Source organism: Bidens hawaiensis, unplaced genomic scaffold, assembly GCF_021521415.1.
Source record: "Bidens hawaiensis isolate Kalapana, Puna unplaced genomic scaffold, B.hawaiensis_p1.1 tig00025049_1, whole genome shotgun sequence".
Classification (NCBI taxonomy): Eukaryota; Viridiplantae; Streptophyta; class Magnoliopsida; order Asterales; family Asteraceae; genus Bidens; species Bidens hawaiensis.
This window is the reverse complement of record NW_027493987.1, coordinates 168,320-188,834: the sequence shown is the minus strand read 5'-3', so window position 1 is coordinate 188,834 and position 20,515 is coordinate 168,320. Positions and strand designations below refer to the sequence as shown.

The following is a 20,515-nucleotide window of genomic DNA, read 5'->3' as shown; positions in this document are numbered from 1 at the left end:
AAGAACTTAACACAATATATTACAAATAGAACACAAAATAACCACTATGGTAGCAAACCAAAAACAATAAAGCTCAAGTACAACATGTGCTTTGAAATCGGACCAGCCAGTTTGGCCTGTTAAACCGGGAAGGAAAAGTATCTAATTATAATCAACCCGCTAAACTGATATTAATCATCTTCAATATATCCGGCACCTGAATTAAAACATATTTTTGAATGTCACATAAAAAATACAAGAAATCATAAGTTAAGAAATTATTGATTAAATTAATATCCTTTTTTATTTAGAGTATTCTTCTGTAAACTCACATGAATATTGTGTGACAAAACGGAGGAGTTTTGATCCAAAACAATGTAAATCTTTTGAAGTAGGTCTTGAAGTGCCTCCACTTGATCTCCTAATAGATCAACCTTCAAAGCAATTAAAAACAAAAATATCAACATAAGTATATTCTAAAATAGTGAATTGGTGTCACATCGCTGACTGAACATTTTAAAAAGTGACACCAATAAAAGATCCTAAATCCATCACTATATCAGACTACATGTGGTTTCAAACCTCGGATTCTGCTAATAAGAGATTTTCACATCTTCTTACAAAGGCCTTCTTATAAATCACCCCCTCATGTCTAATTGAGACCGCTTGCCTCGAAAGCAAATTGACTCGTTGCTTAATTTCATCCAACCTGAAATTATAAACCACGAATCATTATAAAAACCAAACTTGGTTCGGATTGATCATCAACATCATACAAGTATACCTCGAAAGATTCACATGTAGTTTTTCGTTTAGATTTTCTTGAAAATCTGTTAGAAGTGGTTTCAACACGACAAGAATCTTGTTTTGAACCTTTTGCATCTCGAAATCATATATGATCCGCATATCATTAATAATCTCCATGAAAACATGTGCAAACACATCCTCTCTAACTTTTGCTTCGATATCATAAGCGTCAAAGTCTTTGTAACTTTCGTTCAAAAGAACCATGTAGTGTTCTTCGATTACCATCGTTTGGAAGATCGACTGTTGTTGATCTTCCTTAAGTCTATCTATGATCACATCTTTTTTAGAAGACACACAACTTTGATCGTGGATATACCCTTTCATGGCTATCAAAATCGTTTCTTTCTCAATCAACCATCTCCATTGTTGATCCATATATTGAGCTTCAGTCTGAACGATTTGCTCAAATGTGAGATCGAGTCTTAGTTTGAAAAAATCGACGTCTGAGTTCATTGCTCGATCATTGCATTTTGTTCGCTTTTTAACATACTATCATTTTCAAATCTCTCCCTTAATACTTTATCTTTTTCGATTATCAAACATTTTGTATTGTTCAAACGCTCATGAAGCAAGTTTTTGAGGTTGATGAGATTTGTGTCAATCTTTTTCCTATTGTTCCTCGGGTTTGATGGTTGGGTTGTTCTTTGATAAGTTTCAAACCAGCATTGATTTGGATGATTGCGAGTTCGTAAAACATGGATGTTTCGTTCAAGCATTCGATTGGACCAGTTGAGGACCTTATCTTCATGAGTGCATTGTTTATGGATGATGTCAAGAGGTTCATCAAGACTGAATCTGTTTGATTTCCACACTCCATTGGCGTTTGAAGCTTTGAAAAAAGTTGCATGAATGTATGAGTGGTTATACATATGTGAATAATAATATATATGATCCAAAATTTATGGCAATTGTAGCGTTTGGTTTTCTAATTTTGAAGATTTGTTAATTATACATTTGAAGATTTCAAGAGCAATTTAATCAAATTCCGAATGTACATATTAAATCAATGTTCACATCGCGAATTGAACCTAGGGTTGTCACTTTTACTCGAAACCCAACCCGAAAAAACTCGTACCCGAACTAACCCGAACCCGACAAAAGACTAACCCGAACCAAAGTAATTCGGGTTGGTTCTCGGGTTTGATTTATATGATTCGGGTCAACCCGAAAAACCCGAATAAACTTTTATTTTTGAAATTAAATATATTTTTAGGTATATAAGACTTTGTCTTAGCCTAAAGTTGTCAGAATCTAGTCTCATTAATCGACTATTGTCATTCCTACTATTATGGATCAATTGTTTATTGTTAATTTTTGTTTTCCGCTTATTACTAATAGCAATCGTAATCGAACAACCAAATCACTCCCGATTAAAGAGGATTATGGTTCGAGTTAATTTTACTCTTCCTTTGAATTATTTTATCAAGTTATGTTGGTTTATTATTTGATTATTTGCGTTACGAGCAAAGAATAACATGTTTTAATTTTAGCATTGTTGTTTTTATATTTTGTTTTGTTTTCTATGATACTCGAAACTTGATTAACCCAACCCGAAAAAACCCGAACCCGAAAAACCCGTGAGAGATTCGGGTTGGGTTTTGGGTCAAGATTTAAAACTTTAAAATCCGAAGAACCTAACCCGCAAAACCAGAAAAACGAACCCGAACAACACCCCTAATTGAACATGCTTGTCCGACCCAATTAAAAACTCAATACACATAACATTCTAACACTTAAAACCGGCCCACATACTTCCCATACACTGTACACATAGAAACATTATTCTTCCTATCTAAAGATTGAAATGATCTCAAACATGGCCGGTCGTGCTTCTAAACGATCCAAGGGCTTTGACTGCACTCGCTCTCAAGATGAATTGATGGTAGAAGGCAGCAATGGCGGCACCGGTGAAGGGTCCAACCCAAAATGTCCACTGCAAAACAAAGCCAATATTTAAGCAAACAATATTCATTAATCAATGTTACTATGTTAGGAATGAAGAATATTAGAACTAATTAAAACTTACTTGATCATCCCAAGCCTTGTCCTTGTTGTATATCACCGCGGCTCCAAAACTTCTAGCAGGGTTGATACCGGTTCCAGTTATGGGAATTGTGGCTAGGTGAACCATGAACACAGCAAACCCAATGGGTAGTGGTGCCAATACCTATATATATGTCATACAAAATCATTAGTTGTTATTCAATACTAATTTCTATATTTTGATAAATATAATTAAGACTAAATTACACCTTGTTCTCTAGGTTCATGTCAACATAGCACAGCACATATTGTTCCTATTACAAATATCATTTATGTTGATTTATTGTCACACTTTTTATTCTTTTCATCATTTTTATAGAATATGTTTTTCTAAAATTTTATTGATTAATTAAATAAAAACTAATTATTTCATAATAATATGATTTTCTTTATACATATTTCTTTTATCTTGTTGTATATCACGTAGTCTGGAAAATTATAAATTAGGAGCGATCGGGTACATACAGGGACATGGGAATCTCTAGCGTTTCTCTTTGGATCGATGGCTGAGAAGACAATGTAAACAAGAACAAATGTCCCAATGATCTCTGCACTCAATCCCGTGCCTATATTGTAGCCATCGGCTAGCTCATTGGCACCACCACCGTGGCTATTATAATAAGTCTTATGCAAAGCCCTAACCAGGCCCACACCACAAATGGCTCCTAAACACTGAGCCACCATGAACATGATGGCTCGAGGCAGTGACACTTTACGAGCCAAAAACAAAGCAAATGTCACCACTGGGTTAATATGTCCTCCTGCACAATCACAATTTAGAGGCGTGCATAAATAAAAAAACAATTGACACCGGCGGTTGTTTAGGTTTAAGTTTTTATGAAAACCAAACTTATAGTTGGTTTGATTTTGGATGTAATAAAAAGCGAACCGAATTGATAGAGCTTTATTCATATTTACGTAATTTATATAAATTTAATAAATATGCAACTTAAACATTTTAGCCTAGAAAGTGCGATTTCGTCCATATGGTTTATTCAAATTAGCTTTTTAGTCCAAAAGTATAAAATTTGTTATATTTGTCCTTAGAGTTTCATTTTCGTTGCAATTTCCGTCTCCGTGATTTGTTAAATTCTACTATTTCAATCCATAATAATTTAATGAGATGGATGAAAAATGCAACAGAAATGAAACTCTAGAGACGGAAATAGCAAATTCTAAACATTTTAACTATAAAAGCAAACTAGAACAAGTTAAGGGTACGAAAATCACAGTGTACTCCTATATGTATAATAATAAACCACATTGTACTCCAATAAATATATATATATATATATATATATAATAAAAGTCGAACAAAATGATTTAGGCATACATTCATTATTTTCGACCCAAAACTTTCAAGCTCAAATAGTTATATAACCAAAAAAAACAAAACTACATGAATTTCAAAAATAGAAGTTTCAGTTTTAGCTTAAACAAGTGATTTACTGAAAACTTACCGGATAGAGCAGCGGTACAATAAACGAGAATGAAGATCATGCCGCCAAAGGCCCATGCAATACCCAAAACACCGACCCCACCACATGGGTCGGAGTCCTTGTCCATTTGGCTCTTATAATCAATAACAGTTAAGATAGTAATGTAAAGGAAGAGAAAGGTGGCGATGAACTCAGCTATCTGAGCTCTGTAGAACGACCATTTGGTCAGCTCTTTGGCATCAATGAACGCAACTGATGGTGGGTCGTGGTAGTCCTTCACCAAGAATGACCCTTGCTCCGCCACGTCTTTTGTCATGATATGGTGGTGGATTAATAGTGGTGTGATATATGTAATGGATATGCAAAAGAGTGCATATATATAAGGATGGGAAAATATGGAGGGGTGAAGTGTGAAAGTACTATATCTAGAAAGGGGTGTTTTGTAACTTAGTTTGAAGATATTGACGTTTAACTGATAATTCGTCTTCGGCCCACCAGATTTACCATATTACATCATCAGCTTCTCATGTTTTCTTGTTTGGCACGTACATTTGAGTGTGTTTAATATGCGATATATACAATATCTAAAAAAACAATAATAAAACAAAATAATATAAATATATGGTATATATGTAACAAACATTTATAACAAAGCTAATGAGAAAATCCGTTTACACCATAACTGTATGCTTTTACTGATCTCGTGATAATCATACGTTTCGGATAAAGCTAGCCTGTATTATCCTAAGTTCTTATAGAATGAGAATGTTATTTGCTTAATTTTAGAGTGTAAAAAGTCATGATTTTGAACCTAGTCCTTACATTTTGACATAAAAGAAACTGTAATTTACGATATAGGAGGGGTTTTTTTTTAACGGCTACACACCTATATATCCTACTCATATTTCTAAACTACCCTAAGAGATAATCTACCCTCATAACAGTTTTGAATTCTGGTCTTCAACTATTATAATAGGAACATTTACCATTCAGTTAAAACTAATACTTTATTTAGTCAAAAGTTGACGAATATATGTCAGAGCATGCAGGTAAGAAAAGACTTACGTGGTGTGGGAATACATCGAAATTAATAATGTATTTATGGTGTAAAATTGTAAATGTTTCTAGTGCCCATCTACTATGTAAGCCGCGTCTTAACAGACGTGGAAACCCGGTACTTCATCCTGGAAAAATTAGTCTTAGCGCTTGTACAGGCTTCACGCAGGTTAAGACGATATTTCCAAGGCTACCCAATCACCATTCAACCAACTAGCATTGCTTTAGTGGTACGTCGTTGACTTTCTCTAGAAGAGGTCATCGGTTCTAGCCTCATTCTTGACAAAATGTCGTGTGCGAGCCAGAGTTCTACACCAGTGTGCCTTCGGGTTAGGGATAAGCGTTTTCGATACCGGTATTTCACGAATTTTACACGAAATACCGGTACCTTACCGAACATTTCAGTACCGGTACCAAATATTTGGTATTTTCATGATCGGTACCGGTACCGTCCCGAGCTCATCCCTACTTCGTGCAACGAGTTTACCCTATAACTACTGACAGGCCGGCTCACCAACGCTACCTGTGATCGCGGGCATGATTCGGTGGATAACCTTTTGTCAATGGGGGTACCCTGGTGATCTAACATTGTTGGCCTTTAAAAAAACATGAAATTATTTTCAAAAAAAAATCAAAAAATTGTAGTGAATCTAATATACTTGTGTGGCAAAAAGTAGGGGTGTGCGTGGTACGGTTCGGTTTGGTTTTTGAAGTTTTTGTCCGTTCGGTTTTTGAAGTTTTGGTTTTTGCCATTTTAGCTTGAAAATTTTAGGCCGAAAAAAATTGGCACAAAATAATGAATTTATATATAAATAATTTTGTTAATTGTAAAATAATAGATTATTATACATTTGATCAAAAATATTGGAGTTATATATTTATTAAACTTTTATAAATTATTTAATATATAATATTAAAAAAAAATTAGAATTTCGGTTCGGTTCGGTTTTTTCGGTTTTTTTACATGCAAAACCAAAACCGAACCGTTAGTGCTGTTTTTACAAAAACAAAAAAACCGAATCGTCGGTTTTTGTTTCGGTTCAGTTTATTCAGTCTGGATTTTTCAGTTTTTCGGTTTCGGATCAATTTTTTCGACTTCTTGCGCCCACCAGGCAAAAATTATATACATCTCAACCAAGCGTTCTCGTGCCCTAGAACTAGAATCATTTGCGAAAACTGATCGATCCAACAATCGATTTCATATTATTTAAAAACGCAGTCTCAATTAAGTTTAACGAATCATCAATAATTTGTTACCTTAAACCGTCCCAAATGGTCGGAAAATACAGCGACGATGACGAAGAAGACGACATGTTCTACTACCGTTACTCCTCCATCACACCACCACAACCACCGTCATCATCTTCATCCAACAAAACCCTAAACAAACCCTCATCTGATCGAACCAATGGCAATGGAAATCGAAGCGGAGGATTAGCCCCATCGAAATCCACCGTGTACGTTAGCAACCTGGACTACAGCCTCACAAACTCAGACATATTCACCATCTTCTCCACCTTCGGTAAAGTAGCCAAGGTCACAATCGTTAAGGATCGGGTCACTCGTGCAAGCCGAGGCGTTGCGTTTGTGTTATTCGTGGCTCGGGATGATGCGGTGAAGGCGGTGGAAGGGATTAATGGGAAATTACTTAATAAGAGGACGTTATCCGCTTCGATAGCTGCGGATAATGGCCGGGCACCGGAGTTTATTAGACGGAGAGTGTATAAGGATAAGAGTAGGTGTTATGAGTGTGGGGAGGGTGGGCATTTGTCGTACGAGTGTCCGAAGAATCAGTTGGGGGCGAGGGAGAGACCGCAGGCGTCGAAACGAGGGAGGAGGGAAGGCGGTGGCGGTGGGGGGTATAGGAAAGGGAAGGAGGGGTATGAGGATGATGATGAGGCAGGTGGCGATGAGGTGTTTGAGAATGATGATTGGGCGTCGGTGGTGGATAATGGGGCGGGTGAGAGGTTGTTGGGTGGTGGTGAGGGGAGTCGGGATGAGGGTAGGAAGAAAGGGAAGATGAAGAAGACGAGTTATTTTAGTGACGAGAGTGATAACGAGGATTGATGTTTTAATCCGTGTTCGTATTATGGTATCAAGTAAAGTAGTCAAGTTACGTTAGTGATTTATAACTTCGTTGTTCTAAGTTGAAGTTCCTGATATGCAGGTGAACCGTCAACGTGTAGGTGGAGATTTGAGAAGATACTTGATCATCAAAAGTTGTGCTTGTGCTTGTGCTAATCAGTTAATATCGGTACTCCTATGTATGTTGTTTCGTTTATACGTCTAGACTATTTTCTTAGTATGTCATATACTCATTTGAAGATCTTTAAGTGTTTCAAGAGAAAACTATAATATAGCGGTGTTAAATTTGTTGGGAGAAATTTCACCTCTTATAGTAGCTTAGCATTTTCTCATTGCCTACGAGACGGGTTTTATGTGATATCTGTGAACACAGGGGTATTTTGGTCATTTTATGAAAACTAGTTGAAAACATCTAACAGAGTTAGCGTCAAGGATAAAAACCAGTTAAACTATTTAACCATAGTGACTCAAAAGGGTTGAAGGTTTCGGATTTGGACTAAACTAGTTAAATGAGCAAACGACAGTGACAAAAAAGAACTTAATTTGTTTTAAACAAGGAGAACTGGAGATGAAGCTCATTTAGTAAAATAGAGAATGGAGGAAAATCTTGGTATACATGTATAGGACTCATTAGAGATTAGAGCCGCTTTTGGTGTGTTTAGGGGTGTGCAAAAAGCAGTCCGAATCAACAAATCCTCGGTTTTGAACTGTTACCTAACTAGCTATTTGATAAGTGTCGGAATCCTGAACATCATCAGTTTCTTGTCCAACTAGCCAAAGCTAAAGTTGCATTAACTAGTGTTACGACCATGCAAAACTTCGTAGGTCAAGATTTTAATGTTCAACTTTTAGATACAGTTTTTATCTGCTACAAGTTGTGTTTAGGGGGTTGCAGTTGGCTGCAAACCCACAAACTCGTATCTCAATCAATGGTTAAATACACTTTAGATATAAGAATCCCCTCATTCTAAAGGGGTCAAAGAGCATAATGAACTTAGTATCAGTTTAACAGATATAATGTTTAATTATAAGGCTCTTTATTTGAAGTTCAAGTTTAAGTACACAGATTATAGGAAATAAACACAGCTCACATTGACAGGCATATCTTTACTTCTTTAGCTTCTCATGATCTCTTCAAATACTTTTTTGTATTTTTTTTATCAGCATTATTGGTTACAACAGCTACAAACACTGCTGTTTGACCTCTTAGGTCAAATTGTCCAAACAAATACAAATTATCTGATTTTCCAGATAATCTTAATTATGTAATATGTTTTCATATTAGACTTGAGATTCCTGTTTAGTTGTAGCAAAATTCAGATCATTGCTGGATTTGATAGGGAATAAAAGTCAACTTGCAACTCATTTGACCTCAAAAGTCAAATGCATGATAAAATATGTTTTTAGCTGAGAATTACCATATTCTGTAAAAGCAGCGTTTGGTAAAAGGCAAATCCTTGATAGCAATTCTCCATTCTGAAATGGACAGAGAAATTTGATCTGATGAACATAAGAAGTAACTTCGCATGTGTTATGACTTACAGATGATTATCGTTCTGATTTGAGTACACTGCGGTTTTCGTCCTTGTGGTTTGTTTAAATTTGCGGTTTTAGTCAAATAGTTTTCAATTTGCGATTTTTGTCCCTGTGGTTTCATTTTACTTGCAATTAAACCCGAATTCACTAACCCCGTTAAGTTTGATTGTTAAACCCATCAGCGTGCACCTCCCGCCAGGGAAGTTTTGTCCATTTTCTCATAAAATAAACCACAATCCAATTCGCAAGCCCCCTCACGTGAAAGGCTGGGTTGTATTTGGGGAGAAAATGTACAAATTTTCCTCTCACGTGAGGGGCACGTTGATGGGTTTAACTGCCAAACTTAGCGGGGCTAGTGAATTCAGGTTTAATTGCAAGTAAAATGAAACCACAGGGACGAAAATCGCAAATTTAAAACTATTGGATTAAAACCGTAAATTTGGACAAACCACAGGGACGAAAACTGCAGTTTACTCTTCTGATTTTTATGAAGATCTAAAGAAAGTGTTTTGATAACACAAAAGATGTTGGCATGGTTACATGAGTCGTTATATGGTATGACAAAAGGGAAAGTATCTCTTGTGTTTGATTAAATGTTTTAACTCAATATGACAAAACACTAATGTAAATGTAACGAATTATTGTTTGAAGTGTTTATTTTTGTATCAACGCTTGACTCAATATCACATACGAGTTTAGAGTAAGTCATTGTGAACATTTTAGTTAGATATGTAGCTTTTTCCTCTCAGACTTGCCTCTCACCAAATCTCCTACTGCAAATCAAGTTTCACACAAAATCATATTATTCTTACGATTTCACACCAACCTAGGAACATTCTCGTATTATTCTCCCTTATATGTTGAAAATATTTAAAATATTGTGCAAATATGTTTATTCATTGTTTTGCATATGAGCCGCCAAGCCGGGCCAGAGTCTCTATTTATTGGTTTAGTAAGAGCTGATGGGTTTGGATCGAAGGACTGACATAGGCTTGCAAAAAACACAGAAACTTTAGCCCATTTAAAACTGACTAAGCCCATGCTAGTCCTTCCATCCAATCCCATTATACTTATCAAGCCAACAAATAAAGACTCGACCGATATACAAAACAACGTATAGGCATATAACACAATACTTGATTGTAATCTTCAAAACCTAAGACGTTCAAGACTCGCTTTTGGGTATCAAACCAAGTACACCATAAATTTCAAAACTTTTAATGATATAAGACCACTATGGTATTAGTTTATACATACACATAAATAAACACACAAATATTCTATATCTATATAATAATGTCAACCAAGATAATAAATATTATCAACTACTTAACAACTTTGGATTTATTAAAATTAATACTAATATTAATTAAATCAATTTTTTTAGTTGAGGAAACTTCCATTTTAATCTACTCAAGATAATATTTTTATTCTTTATCTTTAAAAGAACAACACAACACAATATAATAATCAAACGTGTATTTAACCCTTCAATTTCTATCCCTGTAACATCCACCATCACCAACAATAACATTCACCAAACCCCAATTCAATCCCACTCCATTTCACCAATTTACCAATTAATAATAACCCAATCATTGATTGTTTATTCACAATCCATTTTCTCTTGATTTCAATCACCAATTTCCGAATTTCACTCCTAATTTTGACTTTCACAATTTAGGGTTCGAACCCAATTGACCAGCCAATTCACCATCTATGTTCAAGTAAGTTACTTTAATCCAATTGGGTATCCATTAGTAAGCAATTAGGGTTTGTTCATAACTTTATATTCATAATATTATTTGTGTTTTAACTAGTGATGATGAGCTACGATCTGCACTTACCAAGATGCATAATTACACACCAGTAAATGGGTTTAAATATATAGCAGAAGATTTAGGTGACATGATGAAATCATTAGCTAACGAACCCTCAGTGGGTTTGTTTCATGTTCAAGAACACACCCAAAACGCGGTACCGCGTCTCGTTAATCTCCGAACCAGCATTGTCGCGAAAGCGCGTGATGTCGGTTTGCATACGGAAGACTCGGAGGATTCGATCACGATGGTGAGGTCGATGTCGGATTGCGGGTTTCCGATTGTGGATGATATGGTTAAAGATATTAGGAAGGCGTTGGGTATTATGCCGTCGAAGCAACCGAAGAAGGGGTTGATTAGTAGTCGGGCGGGTTCAGGGTTTAAGGGTCGGGTGGGATGGAAGGGTAATGTTAATGTTAATGTTAATGTTATTGATGTTGAAAAGTCGACTACTTTGGTGTCATCGGTTGGGGATGAGTTGCCTGTGTCGAGTCGGGGTGAAGAAGAAGAGGTGTCGGATCGGTCGGGTTTGGAGAGTTTTGATAAGTTTAAAGATGATAAAGAAGCAAGATTTAAAGAATGGTTAGAGGGTAAGGATGCTTAACAATAACGGTTTATGGTTGGAGCTCTTGATTGATTTTAATAAATCTTGAGTTGTAATTAAGGCCATTTGTAATAATAAGTAATAACTCCCAACCATTATGTTTTACAGTTGAAGTGATTAAAATGAGAATGAAATTGTTGATCTGGTTCTCGGGCTTTATCGTCGTATGTTGATCTGGTTTTCAGGCTTTCTTTATCCTCATACACGATTAAAATGTTGTTTGTTAGAAATAAATGTAAATGCGAAAACGACTATTTTGGTGTGAACATTAGTTCAATTTTATGTTATAAGATATAGTAACCACAACTTGGGGATCGGATGAATGTGTACGAGCATGTACGACACATCTCCTAACTCGTATTAGAAGTTAGAACTAATATAAAACCCTTTGATCTTATATAAATCTTATAAGTGCATATAATGATTTTATGATGTTATACGTAGTGGTGTTTTGCCTTGGTTTTGGACATTTTAAAAAGTGATTTGCATTATATATATGAACTAGTGTTTTGTCCTAACATGTAGCCGTTCTAGCTCAGTTGGTAGAGCGCGTGGCTTTTAACCACGTGGTCGTGGGTTCGAGTCCCACGGATGGTGTGTTTATTTTCTTAAGCTTTTTGCAAAGCAACAACCAAAATAAGAGGCTGTTTGGTATCCCCTTAATAGTCATTAAGAGGCTACATTTTAATGGCTCTTAACTCTCAATAATGGAGAGAAAGGAAAACAATTGAATGGAAAATAAAGAATTGTTGTGTTCCTTAGTTTTCTTTAGGAGAGAAAGGAAAAGAAAGATTAAAATGGTGTGTTTCCAGTTTCATTAATAGAAAGAAAGTAAAGGAAAAATGGTGAAATAAAGAAGAAAAGTTGATAGAGAACTTTCTTTTCAAAGGGATTTGAAAGGAAAGGAAAACTTTTCTTTCTCTCGTTAAGTAAGCTTGAAACGAAGGTCGCAGACCGTAAGGATTGAGGAACTCGCTCTACTCTTTCCCTTACTCCAATCCGTCACATATATCATCACAACATTTAAACCCTTAGTTACATAAAGATATGATGAGTGTGTATTGATTTTTCACCTTTACAAAAACGCACGTGCGCCATATGTGACATTAGACGATCAATTCGATGAATACTAACGAATTAGTGAAAGAACTACAATTGAATGTCTACAAATTCCTTTTCTTTTAATACTAAAAAAGATACGCTAAAGTTTGGTGGCATCTAAGATTACTAGAAACTAGAAAGACATTCAAAAAAATACGGCTTTTTTGGATTGCTAGGAAGCACCGGGCATGTAAAAATTTTTCTTGCATATATAAGATTATTATACATGGATATCCAACAATTATGCTAGAAGTAATCACATCACAAGACCTCAATCAAGCTCTAGTATTGAGCCACATCTTAGATGGAACCTTAATAATCGATGATGCTTATGTTTTATGATACTTTTTATTTATATTATTCGTATGATATTAAAGCTAAATAATGCTCTATTGTTTAACCGAATCCATAACTCTTATTTTTAAGTAAATTAAAAGTTGGGGTCGACGTTAAAAAACCTCATAAGTTAAAACGAAAATTGAAAAACCGTCATATAGATAAAAAATATAACCCATAGGACTCTAGATTCACTCCCGATATAACGGATCGTATATTCTCAAATATATATCTAATACCACTAACAAACTCCTACAGTCCTACAAACTAGATTTCTTTACCACATGTTTCACTTTTTAAACCTTTAGTTTCTTTTATAGTGAGACAATTCACAAAGTAAAGAAAGAATAGACATCACTAACACCATATTAACGTTGTACACAAAACAATCCCCAACCATACATTTTTATTAATTTATTTACCTTTCTACCCTTATCATTATTCATTCACCACCTCCTTCGAAAGAAAAACCTTTATATACATCACAATTCACACCTGCATTCATAATGAATTTATGTTATTAAATGCTAGGGACTTTACATTACAAAAAATATTACTGTATAATTATAGATACATGTAGAATTTTCTAGGAACTAAATGGATATTGGAACAAACATTATGGTAAACTTATCAGTATATTATTAGATATATGTATGAAGTATTTTGTAGTAACAAAATGCACATTGGAGCAAATTTTATTCAGCTTTTTAATTATGGATTTCTTAGAATCTATGCTTTTCTTTGTGTTCCATGGTGGTTTTGTGAGTCAAAGGTCGTGGATGACGGTCAAGGGTGGCGAGCGGTGGTGGTCTTTGAATAATCATGATTGGGTCAGGTGGCGGTCAATAGGTGATCAAGGGTGCTGATTAAGGAAGAAAGATTAAGAAATGTTAACTAACATAACATGTGTAATTACATCAGCTTTTATTAAATTTACTGTGTATTTTAAGGCCATGCATGCACATATGATATATAAAAACTTGTCACGTCAGCATCATTAATCATTAGCAGCTTATTGATCTCTAGTTGACCAGTTGGTTTCACAACTCACAAGTAAAATGATGTTTTTAACTAAAATTTTTATGTAGTCAATTATTATTTTTTAAGTACGATAATTAACCTCACAATGCATTAACCCTCCATTAAACTTTAGATTATAACACGTGTGTTGCATAGACAAGGTAAAAACTAATGATTAAACAAAACATGGTAGAAAACTCAGTAAACTAAGTACTAACATGTTTAACAGGTTATAAACGGATTATCGGAAGGCAATATTTAATTTAACACGCTGATGGGTTTTTGATTGAACAAACTAGCAGGTCTTTAATTATACGGGTTGGTCAGTCGACCTGTTTAACTAAACATGTAACATGTGTCAACTTAAACATGATTTGTTTAATTAATAAACGGCTTGAAAAAGATAACATAAATCTAGAACATTTCATGGTATTTGTCCATGTCGCGTTTCAAGTCATGACGGAAGTGACTTTGTTTATAGAAATTTATATAGCATATTTCAAAAGTTAAATATGAATTTCATACTTTTTGTTTGAATGCAACAGTGGGAACAAAACGACCACTCCTCTTCCGATGTTCCGCCACCAGTTCTTCGGCAAACCATTCGAGTTTCTCAAAGTTGGTCTGGTCACTGATCTTCTTACCACCAAACAACACGGATTCAACATTCTTTTGTTTCAACATCTTATCGCCTAATCCACTTATATTACTCAAACTAGGATTCGTATCAATGTCGTTACCCATGTTCGAACACACTTGTATTCGAACATAGTTACTACACTGAAACTGACCAAACAACATTGCCACAACATCATCCACCATGTCCGCCAAACTACCACTAGAAATACGTGCCACGTGTTGAGTCCAGTCTTTAGCCTTCCACTTCTTCACTTGCTCATAATCATAGTTTCCTTCAAAAGGTTGACCACTTCCAAGTGAAATTACCAAAAGGTCCTCCACCCCACGTGCAAATGGGAATTCCTTTTTATTATGTAGCACGTGAGTGATCGCGGCTACTGTGGGGTTACTCATGACTAACCCCCCATCAACCGTGATACACCTGGTTTTTCCATTAATGGAATTTATGACAACAGGTTCGAACACTTCCGGCTCTGCTGACGTGGCACGACACACCTCCCAGAGCCGGAAGTCGTAGCTGTTGTCCTCCAAAGCATCGGCTCTGGAAAATAAAAATGGAGCCGAGCTGGAAAAGTCGTAGCACGGGATTAAAACTGGTTTCAACGTGTCCTTTAAAGTCAAACTTCTTCCGTTGACCACAAACGCCTTTTTCATCGCGTTTTCAAACGCGATCGTCGCATTACCTAAACCAGCACCACCACCACTACTACCGCCACCACGAAATATCCTTTTTAATAAACCTCCACCGCCACCTCCGGAACTTGATCTGCTTTTACACAACCGCTTCCCATGCTCAGCTAAAAACTGCCACGTGTCCTCTGCTTTAAAAAGCGGGACCGTCTGATTATTTGTTCCAAATAACATCGCAGTGAACACACCTCCAACGCCCGTGCCAGCAGCAACATCAATATAATCGGCTATTATCGCCTCCTGATCACCCGATTTTTCTTTCAAAGCGTTCTCGAGGTGAGCTAAAGCTTTACTAGCAAGAACATTACTCCGCATTCCTCCACCATCAATCGATAACACACAAATTTTGCCTCTAGCACCGCGGTCATCATCATTCGCCATTGGATGATCTTTGTTACCGAATAAGAACTCGTTCTCGAGGATCGAGAAGATCTCGTAACTGATATTGTCGTTGTGGATGCTCGGCTCTTGCATTTGATCCGATGATTGAGGCTTTACGATCAACTTTTGTTATATAATTGTAGCTTTCTACATATAGTAAGAAATTTATACACGCAACTGCCTTAAAATAGAAACCCTAGGTATAAACCTAGTGATATAGCTATCACTTCTTTATAAGTTCTTTTGCGATTTTTACGACAACTAGAAGATTATTAGGTAAATAAATGCATTCTGATAACTAATCTGTAAAATCATGACCAAACCAACTCAGTGATTGCATAATAATGTTATAATAATAATATGCACTCTTTCAAGATTTTTATATCAAAGCAAGTGACAAGTGTGACAGTCACCAACCACCAAACTATTGTTTAGAAAGGTGAAAAACATATGTAGTAGACCATTTTCTTCCTTCTTCCTGTTTTTGGCGGGTGAATATTTTAACTTGTAGACCTTTTTATTTGAGCTTTTTCTCGAGGAAATATTAAACTGAAAAGTAGTGATTACATTTAAACAGAAGACAAACAGGCAACAAACTGCGTCGTTTATTACAACAGAAACTTGTATGATAAATTGTTAACAATTATACTAAAATTAACTTCCCGTTATTGAACTGGTTTTTAAGTTTATAGCATCCAGGCGGATATTTTTAGATTTTGGAAATCGATTTTTGAGGTCTGGAATCATAATTTCGATATTAAAGCCGTTAATTTTCGTGCTTTTGATTTCATACATCTTGATATATTAGTATTATGTTTATTTGCATGCATCTAGTATATCTATATGCAGGCATATATTGCTCTCTTATGGTAGTGAATTTAAAGTGTTGTATAGGTCCTCTTAGCATCACTTTACTCTTAAGAAGTTTTTCATGGTTGAAGTTTCACATGTTTTGTGTATGCTTTCTTAATATTAATTCATTTATGTTTCAGGACTCAACCCCCCCCCCCCCCCCCTCCTCTCTTCCAATGTGACAAAGACCGTTAGAAGCCTGAAATTGAGTGTCCTTGAATTGGTGTTCCGTCAATAGTTGGTACCGATTGTCGATGGATTGAGAAAATACGTATTTTACCAAAAGGGTACGCATTTAGTTGTTCCAAAACCCGGGTTTTACTTTACTTTGTAGTTATGAACGTATGTGTACACGTTTAAGCGAAAGAAATTCATGTTGCTTATTTTTTTTTTTGACGTTAATTAATCCGCCTGGCAGGTCTCTGAAGGAAAGCTCCTACATCAACCGCTAGTAGCCGAGTTTGAATCCTCTTAGGCTCTTACAAAGCCACTTAGTTTGTTACATATATTTGTGATAATATGGACATACTACCAAAAGAACATATATATATATATATATATATATATATATATATATATATATATATATAAAGTGTGAAATTTCACGAATTAAATAGGGGAAAAGGATCAATCCTTCAATAAAGCGTTTAAACGTTTTCATGAAACATTCACCAACAAAGCATAATGTTAAAAAAACCTTTGTGTTTAATGTAGACAAGACATATCAACAATAATGCCGAAATCACAATCACTGCTTACTATATGCATGTTTATTGTTTAATCAATACTTTCTTTTACAATTTTTTGTGAAATATGTTCCTAAAATTCTGTCAATGATCAGAAAAGTTAGCGAATGACATAGACTTGCATGGATATACGATCCTTTTCGAGTGTAAAGTAAAAGATGTTAAGATGTTCGTAACAATATAACACCTATATCATAAAATTGTCACAATCCGTATTTACAAAAAAATTGATAATTATATAGCATAAGTTTGAATGAAACCATCAATCTAATTCATTTAATGTTGACTACACCATAGAAAATGTCTCCTCATAGTTTGAATGAAACCATCCGTAACCGGTTGTCAAGGCCGTTTTTGAGGCATGGCAGGGTAGTCGACGGCAACAGGCCCGACATCCCGTTAGGCCCGAAATTTTTTTTTTTTAAAGTTATATGTATGTTTTATCAAAAACATGTGTATAATCAATGTTTCAACACAATTACATAACCACTAGTTTGGTCTAATGGTAAAGGGGTATGACATCTAACCAAAAGGTTGTGGGTTTTAGTCTTATTTGAGACAATTTTAAGCTTATTTTTATACAAAAGTTTTTTACACAACTTAAATCATAATTAAATAAGCTCATTTATAATTAAATTGTTTAAACCCAACAAAATGTTTCTTTTACCTAAGGCCAAAAAAAAAGTTCGCCTTTGGCCCAAAAGATTTTTCGTCTTTTCAGAGCCGGCCCTGCCAGTTGGTTTATTTATTTAATGTTTAAAGTTTCTTTGGCCATATAGCTTAATTAAGGAGGGATAATGCTAGAGACATTGTGCCATATAGCTTAAAAGATGTTAAAATTTTCATTTAACATTACAACCCTCTTATATTCGAGTGGATAGTTCACAAGAAGTCAAGAAGTACTCACCTATTCTATAATTACCCAAATTCGAGCACACTTAAGTGTAGAATTCTCATGTTATCCATAACCAACTCATCAAAAACGCGTTAATGATATTTGAAGGCTTGAAGCGATACGTTTCTTGTGAATCTCTCTATTGGTCACGACCAATATGAAATTTTCCTAACGTGCTACATTCACATCCCGAATGGCAAACTTAAAAATCAATATTTATCCATGAAGCAATTCCAACATAATTAAAGGTTGCAAGAAGTACCCGAAATCTATATATATACTGATATATGAAAAATCCTTTACTAATTTCTCTCTTTGAACATCTTTCCACATAATCCAGTATTATCAATATTTGTGCATAAAACATAAGCCAGGATAGTGAAAAGCTCTAAAAACTAAAAAGTATACTTTATACGTCAAATATAAGTATATTATTTAACCGAGTTTGAAACAATTCATTGTTGGACTTAATTTGATCGAACAACACGATCAACACCGATCTTTTATGTTAACTCACCATGTCTCTTCCAATATTATCAAGTATGAAAACCAAACATTACAATTACCCCTATACTCTCTAATAGACTCAATCCCTTTAAATAATAAACCTACTCTAATTCAAACTCAAATAAATTTATTAATTTATTAAACTAAACTTGCACTTAACCCCTTCATTTTTCTTCTAACTCGTTGCAGATTAAACTTTCAACATCCCCAATACCCGAGTGAATACTGATATTGACGCTCCAGATCTGACTTACCCAGGAAAACAATGTTAAGAAGAAAACTCACCACTATAGAAAAACTCACGCTAAGTCATGTTTTGGACCAAAACCCATAATATCTCAAGCATTAACCATTACCCACACCACATGCCATTGAACCACAAGGCCAACCACTTATATGCCAAATACTTTATTTACAAGTCTTAACTAGTAGATTTGACATTTTATTTACCTTCTTAATTATATTTGTTGAATTTTATTCTACCTACTACATTAAATACTATAATTATGTGATATCATATATTTGCCTATATATAATACATATATATGTATTATGAGGCTTTTCTACTTTTTAAGAAGGTTTTCACTAACCTTCTGAAAATCAAGGGAAAACAACTTAAATAAACATTTTAAACTAATAATTTATTAAAAATATATCGTTTAACATATAAAACTTTACAGAATAGCCATCTAACCAAATATGTAAGTGAACTTTACATATGGTACTAAAAATACTTTGGTTCTCCCATAGCTAGGTGTGCCTTTTAGTGTTTACGGTGAACCACATGTAGTCGTCGTGCATGAGCCTACACATCCGCAACATCTTGGGATTGTCGAGCCAAATTTCAGTTAATGTACGTTCCTTATCTCACATTTCCGCAATCCAATTTAAAGTTTTCATGAAATATACACAAGGAAGTATAATTTTTAGAAACGTTTAGATCTAACATAGAGAAGACATATGACCAATAATGCAAAAATCATAATGACTGTTTACTACTTTATATGTTTATTGTCTAATTACTAACTTTTTTACTTACATTAATTTCAAAATGTGTTCCTACAATTCTATGAATAATCAGGCAAGATAGTGACGGCAGAGACTTATGCATAGATATACAATCCTTTTCAAGTGTACAGTAGAAGATAGCAAGAAGTTTGTAAGATCAACATCAATAAAAAATTATCACAATTACTGTTTATCTTCTCGTATTGTCACCATTATAATTTTGTTTATCAACTTTTAATTGGCACATAATGTATGTTCTATGTATTAACACAATTTTGCATTTTTTTAATTAAATGATTTAAACATGTAATTGAAACCCAAACATAACATTAAAATATTAAATGAGTTAAGCATGTTCATTCAAACATAACATGCTTATTAGAAAATTAGACGTAACAACTAAAATTTATAAGCGTAAAGACCTTCGTTCCCTTACATGTTGTTCGGATGGTACAGGTTCAATTCAACACGGCACAGATAAGATACTGTTCCCTTACATGTTGTTCGGATGGTATAGGTTCAATTCAGCATGGCATGGACAAAATACCGACACTCTTTATATCTTACCATACAATCAATTAATCACCTCAAATGTCAGCATTATGGAGGCACTCCTACGTTACTAATTAACTTATCATGTTTAATCAACATCCTAACAGATCAACTCAATCAATCATCTCAAATATTAGCAATCATTCAACAATCATCTATTTATTTTTCTAAAATATTTTAAGTTTTTTTTAATATTTGTTATTATATACATTTAACTATGCACATGTTATTCATATACACACATGTCAATATTACTTTAATAAATATTTTTTAAATAGATATTTTTATAAAAAACATAATTATTAAAGTTATTTAATAAATAGCTTTCTTCTATTAGCATGTTTTGATTTGAAAGATTGATTTTAATTGTGATTTTTGGGTTTGATTTGAGGTTCGGTTTTTATATCAGTTTTGGTTTT

The 20,515-nt window shown here is 34.6% G+C and overlaps 2 protein-coding genes, 1 non-coding gene and 2 pseudogenes across 3 annotated transcripts; 3 read left to right on the top strand and 2 right to left on the bottom strand.

The window, feature by feature from the left end:
• Window positions 1-2,596: 2,596 nt before the first annotated feature.
• LOC143570769 (aquaporin PIP2-2-like) lies at window positions 2,597-4,584 on the bottom strand. Its single transcript, XM_077056338.1, has 4 exons — window positions 4,290-4,584; window positions 3,295-3,590; window positions 2,813-2,953; window positions 2,597-2,719 (listed from the first exon to the last, which is right to left on the bottom strand). Exons 1-4 carry the CDS (start codon window positions 4,582-4,584, stop codon window positions 2,597-2,599), a joined length of 855 nt encoding a protein of 284 aa, XP_076912453.1.
• A 1,872-nt stretch (window positions 4,585-6,456) lies between these two features.
• Window positions 6,457-7,391, top strand: LOC143570770 (U11/U12 small nuclear ribonucleoprotein 31 kDa protein pseudogene; annotated as a pseudogene).
• Window positions 7,392-10,511: 3,120 nt separating this feature from the next.
• Window positions 10,512-11,516, top strand: LOC143570768 (uncharacterized). The gene is made up of 2 exons (XM_077056337.1): window positions 10,512-10,672; window positions 10,766-11,516. The coding sequence occupies exons 1-2, from the start codon at window positions 10,665-10,667 to the stop codon at window positions 11,367-11,369; spliced, it is 612 nt and encodes a 203-aa protein (XP_076912452.1). The 5' UTR covers window positions 10,512-10,664; the 3' UTR covers window positions 11,370-11,516.
• Window positions 11,517-11,893: 377 nt separating this feature from the next.
• On the top strand, window positions 11,894-11,966 carry TRNAK-UUU (transfer RNA lysine (anticodon UUU)). The gene has a single exon. It is a non-coding gene; the product is annotated as a tRNA-Lys (tRNA).
• Window positions 11,967-14,048: 2,082 nt separating this feature from the next.
• LOC143570791 (patatin-like protein 7 pseudogene) lies at window positions 14,049-15,647 on the bottom strand (annotated as a pseudogene).
• Between the last annotated feature and the right edge of the window lie 4,868 nt (window positions 15,648-20,515).

Excerpts from the sequence above, each read along its gene's own strand:
- LOC143570769 (XM_077056338.1), bottom strand. The coding sequence starts at position 4,584 with ATGACAAAAGACGTGGCGGAGCAAGGGTCATTCTTGGTGAAGGACTAC. Across the intron at positions 3,591-4,289 it reads TTGTACCGCTGCTCTATCCG|GAGGACATATTAACCCAGTG; the intron begins GTAAGTTTTCAG and ends GTGATTGTGCAG. Across the intron at positions 2,954-3,294 it reads CTAGAGATTCCCATGTCCCT|GTATTGGCACCACTACCCAT; the intron begins GTATGTACCCGA and ends ACATATATATAG.